Raw genomic sequence first — 13,586 nt, 5'->3', positions numbered from 1 at the left:
GAGCAGCCCAACACATTTACATCAGAGACTGGCCTAAATTATAGCAGAAATTTACACCAGTTCAAAACTTATGTAAATTCCCTTTTCACATGCACAGATAGCCAGAGATACATCTAATTTATTAAAGACTGGCATATGAAACGCCATTCTTATCAACAATTCACAAACTATGCAATATAATTGATATCTTGAGGAAGAAAGCCGTATAAAGACATCATCTTCAACGTCGATCAGTAGTCGGCAGCCTGTGGCTTCCAAGCTGTGATTTGGCACGTTGCCACCACTGACACAGGAACAAAGAAAGGTTCCTTTAAAATAAATTTGTTACATGGGCAATTCAAGCCCACAAAGTTTTACATTTACATTACCAACATTTGCAACTCTCTGGGGAGATCATATGGGGTTCTGGAAAATGTGTGTCTTCTAAACCAGAAACAACCTTTAAATTAAACAGATAATCCACAAGGGCCCTTTCACATTGTTTCCCTGTATGTTTGATGTATGCTTTGGGAAAGTACATTAAACTTACCCACATGTTCCCATTAAACCAACTAACTGGCCAAAAGTGTAATTTTGGTCTCCGTCAGGCGGACGTTATTCTAGCCAGAGACAACCAGTAGAAAAAAAAAAGTATACGATTAATTGACGTCATCATGGCCTATGGGTGACTGACGCCACTGTATAGCTTCCATTAAATGTATCTCTGCAAGCCAGTGACCTCACTACCCATATACGTACAGCGGTTACTGGAGTTTGTCCGTTCAGTGCAAGTCCCTCCGGCTTTTAAAATCAATCTCTCTCTCTCACATTTCCTTTGAGTTCTACCAGTCACTAAGTTATGGTGACATTGCATGAGGCATCATTCCTTTTCATCTCCTCAGTTATTGAAGTAAATGGGCTGAGCTGTAATACCACACAAAACCGGTGGACAGGAGTCGTGCTGTATTTTTAAGAAGGATGTGTTTTTCTAATCCTTGACAACCTGGCACAGAAAGAAGATTCACAAGTTTTTAAAATGCAGAACTATGGCTGTACTATAAATCTAGTAGTATCTAGTTCTCCTTTACTCCCTATTCACTGCTCTCTGTAGCGTTTATAGTATCAAGAACCAATGGTGACTTTACGTAGCTATGGTGTGAAGTGTGGCAAATAACAGGCGGTATTTGGCCATGCAGCTTGTACAGGTGAAACACGTTAACACCACGTGTCACAAACTGTGCAGCAAAAAAAAAAAAAAAACAGTAAATGCTTTTGTCACGTAGCACTTGGCCCAATAGCGCACGACAACTACACAAACAGGCACAGGAAGATTTGCTACAGAAAATACGTTCCATACATCTGCAGCGCCTCTGCAGCAGGCACATGAATGGCACAAACGCAGAGATTTCTGCAACAAATCTGCCTCGTAATCAAACCCTTATACAGAAAAGGCTGGTAAGCCATTAATTAGGAGCTCATCTCAGGGCCATTAAGAGGAAAGAAAGGAGCACACACCAGACAAGTGTAGGTAGAAAACAAAAAAAAGGATTAAACATTTATTCATGCTATATGCAAATTTCATGTGAATTACGCAGAGTATGGGAAGAACTATAATAACATCATTGTCAATTTGAAGTACAAAGTGTAATAGATTTCTCAAAGGAACAAGTACTAAAAATACCTAAAACGTGTCTAGTTTCCTGGGTCTTTGTGATTGTAATGGACAGGGCCGAGCAAATCCCAGAAGTGGTTTTATGAAGGTTTGATGGGTAACAAAAAAGGCACCGTACAAAGAACACAATCACCTGCCTGCGGTACAGACACCTTCACAGCCAGAATGACCATGTGAAACACAAACTCCAGCAAACCACATTCACAGGATGGAATCTATTGACCAGTAATGGCAAGCAGCATCTTTCTGTAGTCTCCACTTGTGTCACCTGCGATCATGGAGGCCAGGCTCTTCTGATACATCTGTACAAAGACCTGTTTTACCTGTACAAGATCAATCTGAAAAGACAAAAAAAAATTGAAAGCCGTAAGATCAGAATCAGAGACAATCTAGAAGTCTCCAATGCGAATCATTATCTAAAAACTCTAGTCAGAAACCATCATTAAGTAGCATAGTATTACAGCTCTCAGTAACCAAAGCCAGATTATACATTCACTGCACAGTGCTTGTGCTATACGTTCTCACCATAAGGCCTTATTCACACGAACGTATATTACGTCCGTGCTACGCGCGTGAAAATCACGTGCGGACCTATGTAAGTGAATGGGGCCGTTCAGACTGTCCGTGATTTTCATGCAGCGTATGTGCGCTGTGTAAAACTCACGACATGTCGTATACTTGGCCGTTTTTCACGCATCACGCACCGATTGAAGTCAATGCGTGCGTGAAAATCCCACACGGCACACGGAAGCACTTCCAGGTGCCGCGCGTGATTCGCGCTACAGTAGTAAAATAAATGAATGAAACAAGAAAAGCACCTCCTGCTTTTGTTTGTAAACATAAAAACAGAGTGTCTTCACGCTGCCATATGCGCGGAAATCACGCAGGCACGCACCACATACTGATGCCACATGGAACTATTGCGCACGCAAAAAACCGGACACGTTCGTGTGAATAAGGCTTAAAAGGCGGCTTTCTTTTTAACTCCTACCTGCATCACACATTTGCGGTGCTGCCCGGATGTATCATACAGCTGACACCCTGCTGCAATGACTGGGAATATGAATTAACTATTCCCAGACATTTAGACCCTCAGGTGCCATAGTTGCTATTGACCTCGGCATCTAAGTGGTTTTATAGAGGGAGGGGAGTTTCTCTGTAAGCCCATCAGCACGATCATGTGGTGCCTCGGCAGCATGGGGCCTAACAAAGCCAAGGAGCCTAATTGTCTTACACTACATGCAGCCTAGAATTTTGCTGCGGATTTCACCCCTCTTTGCATAGGAGAAAAATTGGCACCGCATGTCAGTTTCAATGCAGAAATTTTCCGCAGCGTGGGAGGGATAAAATCTCATCTACTTTGCTGCTCCTGTAAAACGCTGCAGATTTTCAAATCACGAATTCGGCTGGAAAATCTGCAGCGTATCCGTCACATCTGCACACATGCAAAGGCCTGATTCACATGAACGTTGTATACGTCCGTGTGCGGTGCATGATGACAACGGACAGCACACTGACCTATGCAACTCAATGGGGCTATTCAGACATGTGATTTTTCATGCATCATGTTGCCATTGCGTGAAACTCACTGCATGTCCTATTCTGGTGCGTTTCTGCGGATCATGCACCCATTGAAGTGAACAAAACGGAATCTGTGTACAATGCGGTATATTCATACATCAGTGATCGTGTAATTACGTACTAAATCCCTTTTCAAATAGTACATACATGGCATATCATTTTGTGCGAGTTAAAGGGGTTTTCCCCATCAGGGACTTTTAGGACATATCCACAGGATACGTCATAAATGTCAGATAGATGCATGGGACTCCTCTCTAGAATGGGGCCCCCTTAGCCCCATTCTACCTTTTTCTGCTCCTGCTGCCTCCCGGCCACTTCCTAACTATATGGGTCGGGAGTTTTGAAATCAGCTAGCTCATCGAGCTACGCGGTTCCCGTAACTCCCATAGTAGTGCATGGCAGTTATGAAATTCACTGTATTTTGTGATATTTTACTTGTGCTCCCACATAGTATTAAAGATTGCAATTCACTGAAGTGATTCATAAAAATTATAAGTTTTACTCATTAGATAACTCTCTAAAAACAGGGGTACAATCACCACTGTGAAAAGAGCCCACCGTGCTTGCTAAAAAATTTATTAAATATATACTCCAATTGCTGGTTCGTTTGTGAATCCTCCTCTAATGGAGTATGCTTAAAAAATATGGGATCAGAGTTTAAACATTGGTGTATCAGTGAATGGGACCCTGCAATACACCAGAGCCCGCAGTTACCGCCCCTAAGTACCCCAGTGCTGGGGTTGCCCAACGATACCACTGTCACTTGCGCTATAATCCCTCTCTCATCTGACCCTACGCGTTTCTATAAATTATTTCATCAGGGGTCTGTGTTTTTGTCATTCTGGCTGAAGCGCCAGTGATATTGATCTGTAACAGTTATTCTGTTACACACAGGGAAGCGTGCTGGCATGGATGTCAGCGGCACGCTTCACTACGGACTCAGAGTTAATATAATTAATACTCCTCCCCTTGGGCTGAGGCAAAGCCTCGAAGACGGCCAATCACAGTCGCCATGTCATCCGTGACGTATGGTCATGTGCCTCCCGGCGCGTCATCTGACGTACCCGGAAGTCCACCACCACCATCATCATCATCATCATGCCGAACGCGCAGAGAGAGACCAAGGAGTGCATCTCATTACTGCCCAAAGCCCTCCCATCTAAGGGACGGAGCTAAAATATTGACGTGAGAATGAAGATTGTGGTCCAGCTCAACACTGCAATCTGGCAGCCATTAGTCTAAGTCTAGCAAAACCCTCTGTACACACACTAGGTGTGGATAGGTAGGCAGGTGGTGTTTCCTACAATAGTACATACTGACCATATTAAAGGACAACTTCTACCAATATTTCAGAATTAAATAAATGACTACAGAGGAGTGTAAACACGCCTGAAATCTTAGGCATTCTGCTCTACCCTGATGTTTAGCATGTACATGCATATGGGAGTATCTTTCATTTGTCACATCTCCAACATGTTCTCTAATCCGGCACCGAAATTGCCAAACAGTTTTACCCACATAGTTCAGCGGGCATGGACATGTGATAAGATACACCACCCCTGCTGTTTTACAGTTCACAAAAAATCGTATACCAAACTCGATTTCGGTGGTGACACTTTTGAATTTTCTCCCATTCTGGATAAAGTTGCAAGCTCTACAACTACCACATTTGTATGTACCTGGAATCTTCCTATCAAGCCGTGTTCCTTTTTGTGGTATAGGATCAAAACAACTATGCATCACTCTGTCCCTGATATTCTTACCCCTTCGGAACATGACCGATGGCTGAGGAGTGATCTGATCCACCAAATCTGTATCTGCACTGAGCATACGCCAGTATCTTTTTAGTATTTTCATAATCTCTGATTGTTTGGAGTCAAAGGTGCCTAGAAGTCTAGTAATTTTTTCCTCTTTTCTTTTTCTTGGAACTAAGAGACTCGTTCTGTCAGAATTTCTTGCCACCTCATAGGCCTTTTTGACTACCCCTTTGGGAAAACCCCTCTCCTTCAACCTAGTAGCAAGATCTTGTGACTGCAGCTCAAAGTCATCTAAGGCGCTACAATTCCGGCGTATCCTCATGAAATGGCCTCTGGGGATACCTCGTTTTAGGGAGTAGGGATGAAACAACAAACAGTTTTTTACAATGGGACAGCTGTCTCTTTTCGGTGTACTTTGGTGCGAATTGTGCCTTCCTTAGTTTTTGTGATCTTAAGATCCAGGAATGATAGTTCCAGATCACTAATCTCACTTGTAAATCTCAGCCCTAGATCATTCCTGTTCAGAGCTGCCACAAAGGCATGAAAATCTTCGACTGTGGAATTCCAAAGTAACAATACGTCATCAATATATCTTATCCAGAGACCTATTGATGAAGTCCAACTGGAAAAATTTTCCCCAAAAACTACTGTTTCTTCCCACCAGCCAAGGTACAGGTTCGCATATGTGGGAGCAGTGGGACTCCCCATTGCCGTACCTCGTTGCGGATGAAAAATACGATCCTCAAAAACAAATACATTTTTTTCCAATACAAAGTGTAGCATTTGCAACACCAGTTGATTGTGGGCCACATATTGAGTACCTCGTGATTTGAGAAAATACTCTGCTGCTTGGCAGCCAAGCTCGTGCGGAATAGAGGAATACAATGCCTCTACATCAAGGCTTGCCAGCATTGTACCTCGTTCCAGAGTGATACCATCAATTTGTTTCAATACATCCATGGTGTCACGCACGTAAGCTGTCAAACTCAACACAAAGGGACGCAACACTACGTCTATATATGTGCTCACATTTTGGGTTAGATTATTGATGCCTGATACAATTGGCCTACCACGAATTGGAGGATACCCCTTATGGATTTTTGGCAAGCTATAAAAACTCACCATAGTAGGGAATTGTGGAAATAAAACATTGAACTCACTAGCACTAATCAGTGCTCTACTTTTGGCATCACGAAGGCTGTCTAAAAGCTCGTTCTTAAATTGTGCTGTGGGGGTTCTCTTTTTAAGATGGTATAGCATTCAGGATTCAGCAGTATGTCTTCACACATCTTCTTAGTCTTTTCTACTCATAACGCTTTTCACAGTGGTGATTGTACCCGTTTTTAGAGAGTTATCTAATAAAAATTATAAGTTTTACTCATTAATCACTTCAGTGAATTGCATGGCAGTTATGGAAGCAGCGTAGTACACGAGCTACGCAGTTTCCGTAACTACCATTCAGTTCTATGGGACTTCCTGAAACAGCGTAGCTCAGCAAGCTACGCCGTTTTTCTTCATGGTTGGCATCAGCCAGAGCAGAGGTAGAACGGAGTTTAGGGGGTCCCGTTCTAGAGAGAGGTGTCCGAGATGCCCTGAGATGGGACCCGCATCTATCTGACATTCATGACATATCCTGTGGATATGTCATAAACGCCCCTGATGGCAAAACACCCTTAACATTGTTACCATAAAGGTATCACACATTTTCTTGTTACTGATATAATACATTGCAATAGAAGAGTATTGCAATGTTATGCAGTCGCTCAAAAGGGGGGGGGGGGGGGAATCACATTTCAACCCCCATAGTGGGACTAAAATTTAAAAAAAAACTTCAAACTTCATTTTTTATATATTTTATTATCCCCTTAATAATCATAACCAATAGAATCTCATTTATACTGTATGGTGACTGAAGTATACTTTTTTTCCCCCAAAAAAACAAAATTATGGAATAGTCCCCGTCCCGTCCCCCCCCCAAAAAAAGTAAATATAAAAGTTAGTAAGTACATATGTACCACAAAAGTGGTGCCATTAAAAAAAAAATACACGCACAAAATACAAACCCTCATACAGCAACAGCCTATCAGGATGGGCTATCAAAATCAAAATCGGTTGGGGTCCAATACCCAGTTTCTCTGCAGATCAGCTAAATGAAGCAGCCGTGGCACCAGACACCACGGTCTTCTCATAGCTTACCAGGCGTAGTGCCGTACACATCCGTATCGGCTGTGCCTGGGTTTGCAGTTCCGGTCCCATTCCAGCAAATGGGACCATGATTAAGTTTACTTTTCACAGGGAATATCTAGGCCAGTCCTCCTGCACTTCATCAGGTTTGCTTCCATCCCACCTGTCAATGCGTAGCTTTTCCTGGGGTCCTGGCGATTGCTCATGTCCCCAGGAAGGCGCTCACCACAACCATGGCAGTTTCCCAAACCAGGAGTATTTCGGTCATACCATACCTGGACAACATCCTGGTAAAGGCACTTCCTGGACAGTTTTCAAAACCACCCTGGACATCCGTGCTTCTCCCTCTTCAGGCCGATAATCTTTCTAGCCATGGTACTCATTCCAGCGTCATCCGGGGTCCTCCTTTCATTGAAGCCCTCCCCTTCACTCTGGCTCACTCACCCACCCACTTCTTTGGACAATTCTAGCCTGCTAAATATTATATCCGGCATTGCCTATTCTCCCCCATGGTGGTACATAAATGTTCCACAGCGGAGGCTCTCCTTTTCTAGCCCTTCCACAGGACCACTCCACTAGTCTGTGTTCTGAATGGACACCAGCCTTCTGGGATGGAGGGAGAATCTTCCAATCATGAGAAGATGGGACACCTGTTCAACTGAGGAGTGACTGTTTAAATTCAAGTTCTGAGACCTACAGGCTTATGTCTGGGTCTTTTTTTCTCCGGACCCCCCTGCTAGCGAGGCGTTCAATCCCATCCAGTTTGACAAATCCACTGGGTTGCCTGATTTAACCATCAAGATCGGAACCACAAGTCTACACTTTTGTTAGAATAAGCCAGTATACTATTGTGGGCTATGAGAGCAACATTATGGCTTTATCTGCTGTCCGCATCCAAAGACTGGGCTACTGGATGGAGGACCTCCTCAGTAAAGATGTCTGACACAAGGGAGTGGTCCCTTCACTGCACAAGCCAGAAGGTGAACACTTTGGTCGATCCCTGGGATCAGTTCAATCTACTGTACATCTTCCCTCTCCTGCCGCTTCACCCCAGGATTTTTAAAAGGCAGAACAAGGCAGTGGACATCCCAACAATCCTGGTGACACTGGACTTGCCTAGTCATGGGTGGTATGCCAGCATTATCCTTTTTCTGCCAACGTCCCCTGGCATCTGCCGCTCAGGGAGAACCTACTCTCTCAGGGTTCAGTCTTCCACCAGTTCTTAAGAGTCACTACTATGGTTAATAGCAGAATTGTTCACCATACGTTCTGTTGATCTTATGGCTCACCGAACAGATCATAAGAGCTGTGCTGAAGGCCAGAAGATATATCACCACCTCGTATTTCCCACGGGACCAAGGAGTCTTTCTTCCGCTAGTGAGTAGCGACTCCTTCCTACTTTTCGTTGGCCAGGTTTTTGGCCATTGTCCAGCAGGGCTTGGCCTTAATTTCTGTCCTAAAGCACCGGCTTTTCTCCAAGAGGGTCGCCTATCTGGCTCTTATATTCATACCACAACTCCTAGGGACTTCAACTTGGTCCTGGAGCCATGTTGGATCTCTCCCCGGCTTCTTCTAGGTAGGTATCCTTTGTGATGGCTGTCTCTTCCACCCGAGACAGCCACTTCTAGTCCTGCAGGCTAGAAGTAGCACAATAACCCTGCTTACGGACAGTAAATACTTATCCATGTGAGATACAGTGACTAGCGTTAGCACAATTGCTCCGCCGTGTAAGCAACTAAAGAGGCTGCCTGGAGCTGGCAATGTACTCCGTCGACCAAATACAGCGAGTAATTTTAACACAACTACTCCACTAGGAAGGGGTTATTGTGATTGTCCGGAGCTTGCATAACTGCACAGCCTAATGAGGTACCACATGTAGCTCAAGGACGATCACTACACTTGAATAAGGGGGGTAAATGTGGCTGGCTGGAGCTTGCAATAACTGTGTAGCCAGCATGTAGCGTTGCCACAATTTTTCTGCTTGAATGAATAGGGGGTAATGTAGTTGTTTGGTACTTGCAAAAAAATAGCGTAGCCAAGAGAGATCCAGCATGTAGCACAATTAACCAGCCTGGGTAAGTTAATGTGTCCATGTAGATAGTGCCACACACTGCCCCCTGTAGATTGTGGCACTCACCTGTCCCCGCGACATCCTCTCCTCCAGCAATGCAGGTCTGCTTTCTTCTGACCAGGCTTGCTCCAGCGAGACGATGCAAGTGGCGCAATGACGTCATCGCGCCACCTGCATCACAAAAAAAGCACCGAATGGTGGGGAATGGAAGCAATTGTTCCCATGCCTGGCTGGCGCAGTCAAATTGTATCAGAGTCCTTGTGAGGGCCTCCCTGGGCAAGACGAATAACGGAGCCCTAGTCACAGGGGGGTTTCCAGGCAAATGGAAACACCCCCCCTCCCCCAGAGTGCACCACTGCTAGCAAACGATCCATTTTTAACGGCCATCAAACGGATGGCTCAGCTCCTGAGCCCGCTCCATACTACTTTACTCCTGCTAGGATGTTTGATATAAAAGGGAGGTTTTCCCACAAGATTACCTAATTTACTGACAATTGTCCTCCCCCCATTTCAAGAGAAGAAACAGAACAGTCCTATAAAATACCGCAGACGTGATTTTCACCAGCAGCAAAGGCGCCAGACGCTCCCTTTTTTGCCACTTTACACATTTTTTTTGTAATACCCCTGGCATGTACCATTAATTGCCCAACTACTTTACTCAAAAAGAGTGCAACCTGCATCAGATGAAACTTACAAACACTCCCCATGATTATTAAATAGTATTTGTATAAATGTTCCAATTAACAGAAACATACCTCACTGCGGGTTACAACGACCCTGATCAAAGTAGAGTCTTTGGTACCTGCTCCCTTCATGGACTTATAAAGCCTCTCAGCAAAATAGGCTGGACGGTTTATGGCACACTGCACTGTAAATAGATACAAAGCATTATTATAGAACATCTGTATGAAAGCACATAGGGCAGCACTAAAATGGACTTCCGACCTTGCCAGCCACTATGTTTTAGGAGGCAGTAAGACCATGTAGTCCTAATAATTCATAGCGGAGAGTTGCTACAATTGTATTCAGTCTAGACAGTATCAGGCTGGATAGAGATACAGAGAGAGATACAGTTTCATACAGACTAAAGATAAGAGACTTTTACTTCTGGGAGTAACAGTAATGTTATAAGTATTAGGTTATCAGGATGCGTCTGGTGATCCGAATTCTGATCAGTTCATCATTGTTAAAAGGGGTGAATTTCGTGAAAATTATTCTGTAATATATTGCATATCTGAAGTATAATCTTGAAATGCCACGGTTTACTAAGAACGCTATAGAGAGCGGCTAAACCCTATGGCATCTGATCACATACTTCTGTTACTAGACATGTGATATATTAGGAGATTTATGATCACGATCACAGTATGAACAGTGCACCAATATCACCCCCTGGACTACGTGCATTATGATTTATTCATGTCATAGTTGGAAAACACCAGGTCAGATCAGGTGTTTCCCAACACTTCAGTTTGCAACAGAAAAACCGGCACAGGGTCATCAGAAATGCCATATTTTTTTAAATGTATATATGCCAGAAAACTGCGTAATATATAGGGGGATAGGTTTCAATGTATTTGTGCCAAGAGGCCATTCTAATCAGTGACAATGTACTTAAAATATTTGGTCAGACATGCTGTAATAGAAATCTCTAGGCAGTGCCAAAGGCGTTTGAGTGCTCTTTGATCTTGAATAACTGATTTCGGGACACAAAGGCTAGACTTCCAAAATTGACCTTCCCACATGTGTCTATGACCTATTAAAAGATCAATTTCATTAGTTGTATATCTCCCCAAACTTACGAATTGCCAGTAAACCATCTTCTATATAACCAGAAAATTCTCTTCCTATTGCACTTCGTAAGTCGCGCTTTGAAACCTGTAAGAGACCATTAAATAATATCCATTAATGCAACATGTAATAAGAATCTTAATAGTAGATAATGTGCATATAGTGCCAACATTTAAATCACAAATCGCGGGACATTTGTGAGCAGTTCTGGTCAGAACTGCTTACAAACGTCCCGCGATTTGCAGAAACCCTGCACTACTTGTCAATAGTCCAGTTTTTTCCTGGGACTGCACCACAAACTGGATGACAAGTATGCAGTGTTTCTTTTTAACAAATGAGAATGAAGAGTCAAAAATCCACTCTACTTATTACAGTGGCATAGAAGTTACATTTCTGGGGCAATATTGCATTTTAGGCATTCACAGGCGTTATTAAAAGTTGATTGTGGGGAAAATCCCTTTAAAAACTTGTAATAAGAATAAAAGTGGGTCTCCGCCATCTGGGGCATCCAAAGATTTCAACTGACCAGTTCCCGTACAGTTTTCAGTTACAAGCAGCTGCCAGATACAATTCTTTTACAATTTATTAAAGAGGCTCTGCCACCAGTTTATAAGTGCCCTATCTCCCACCTAATCTGAAAGACGCTGTAATGTAGAGAAGTTGTGTTTTTTTAAAACGTTAATTTTTGACGGAGTTATGATTTTTCATTTTATGCAAATTTGTTTTGAATGCCCAACTGGGCGTTTTTGTTTTTACTTTTGAGCAAGTCGGAGTTGTAAAGTGAAGTGTATGACGCTGACCAATAAGTGACCATGTGTGAAGTGTATGACGCTGATTGGTCAGCGTCATACACTTCTCTCCGCAACGCCCACTTGGTCAAAAGTTTAAAAAAATACGGGCATTCAGAACAAAATTAGCATAAAATGAATTATAACTACATTACAGCGCTTTTCAGAGTAGGTAGGAGATCGGGCTCTTATAAACTAGTGGCAGAGCCTCTTTAAGGATTCTAAAAATGTATTATGGGCTAATGCCTTTTAAATGTTGTACATTTAAACACAACATATGTGAATTGGAATAGGAGTGCTATTATCAATGGTGCATAATCTAAGGGGTATGATTTGGGCTTGATAAAGAGCGGCCTAATACACATTGGGGGAGATTTATTGCTACGGTCTTAACCCCTTCGTGCAACCGGACGTGTTTTTACGTCCGTGTGTGGCGGGTGATGTTTGGAGCGCGATTATGCACTGAGCGCGCTTTTATATAATGCGGGTGTCGGCTGTATTTTACAGCAGACATCCGGGACCAACAGCCAGGAGAAGCGATTGCGCTGTTCCTGGCTGTTTAACCCCTCAAATGCTGCGGTCAATCACGACCGCAACATCTGAGGCATTGTAAAGAGGGGAGCCTCTGACAGCTAATCGCCCCCCTCCCCCGCAGTGAGATCGGGGGGGGGGGGGTGACTACGGTTGTTATGGCAGCTCAGGGGCCTAATGAAGGCCCCCAGGGCTGCCTTCACTCTGCCTCTGTGAGGAAGAGGAAGAAGGAGGAGTTTTCTTTTTGGACATTTTAAAAAACAAAAACAAAGAACTTTCTTTATTTTTCAAGGTTTTCCTATGATACTTGAAGCTGCGATCGCTTGAACTATAAACTGCACTACTTGTGTAATGCAGTATAGCGTGATTTTGACAGGCTTCTATTAAGGCCTCAGGCGGGGCTTAATATAAGAACAAAGATGGCAGACCCGGGGGCCTTCATTAGGCCCCCAGGCTGCCATGACAACCATTGGCACCATGCGATCGCATTGTGGTAGGTGATGGGCTGTCAGAGGGGTCTGACCGCTCTTTCTAACGCCTTAGATGCCATAGTTGCTTATGACCTCGGCATCTAAGGGGTTACACAGGCGTAATAAAAATGATCTTTGATTCTGCCCGTTGCGGTGATGTGTTGATAACTATGAAGACAATACGTTAAGGGGTTAATCTGATTAATTATGAGCATTTCCCAGTTTATTTGTGGAGACGCGTGTTAGGTTTGCTTATGATTAAATGTACTTACCCTGGCGTACGCTTCAGCCACAGCCTTCAAATGTGGGAAGCTGCGACTAGCCAGCACCAAATTAAAGGAAGACTCATCCGTGCCTAATTTTCCTTCCCCAGCTTGGTAAAGACGCTGGGCATCTTGTTCAGCTTGTTGCATGTTCACATTCTGATTTTCATCTCTATTTCCCTGAAGAAATATAAGAAACCTGTTAGAAAACGGCAGCTAATAAAAATTACTTGAAAAGGTGGTGAGTGAAAGTCTCAGGTAAAAAGGATCTGGATCAAAGTTTCTTCAATCCATACTAGGTAAGCAACCAATTCAGGTGTTGACTTGAATCTTGACCGTCCCTTTTCAACTTCGCAAACAAACATTTCAATGCAATTTAGATTCAGGCCTCATGATCCAGGTAAAACTACAATAAATTACCAGGTGTGTTTATCCCAAAACAAGAATTGTTAAAAAAAAAAAAAAATTAATCGTACATCTTCTCGTGTTAATGTCTATA

General features: G+C 43.3%; 1 protein-coding gene across 2 annotated transcripts in view; it reads right to left on the bottom strand.

Annotated features, from left to right (window-relative positions):
* Positions 1-1,504: 1,504 nt before the first annotated feature.
* The window catches only part of ANXA7 (annexin A7), a 52,558-nt gene continuing 40,476 nt past the window's right edge, over positions 1,505-13,586 (bottom strand). For both annotated transcript variants that reach the window (XM_075841491.1, XM_075841492.1), the window contains 4 exons: positions 13,097-13,267; positions 11,047-11,122; positions 10,000-10,112; positions 1,505-1,989 (listed from right to left, as the gene is read on the bottom strand). In XM_075841491.1, coding sequence (XP_075697606.1) covers positions 1,867-1,989; positions 10,000-10,112; positions 11,047-11,122; positions 13,097-13,267 — 483 coding nt within the window. In that variant the 3' untranslated portion in view covers positions 1,505-1,866. The remainder of the gene's footprint in view (positions 1,990-9,999; positions 10,113-11,046; positions 11,123-13,096; positions 13,268-13,586) is intronic.

The sequence above is a fragment of the Rhinoderma darwinii genome, chromosome 11 (assembly GCF_050947455.1).
Source record: "Rhinoderma darwinii isolate aRhiDar2 chromosome 11, aRhiDar2.hap1, whole genome shotgun sequence".
NCBI lineage: Eukaryota > Metazoa > Chordata > Amphibia > Anura > Rhinodermatidae > Rhinoderma > Rhinoderma darwinii.
This window is presented reverse-complemented; position numbering and strand designations above follow the sequence as displayed.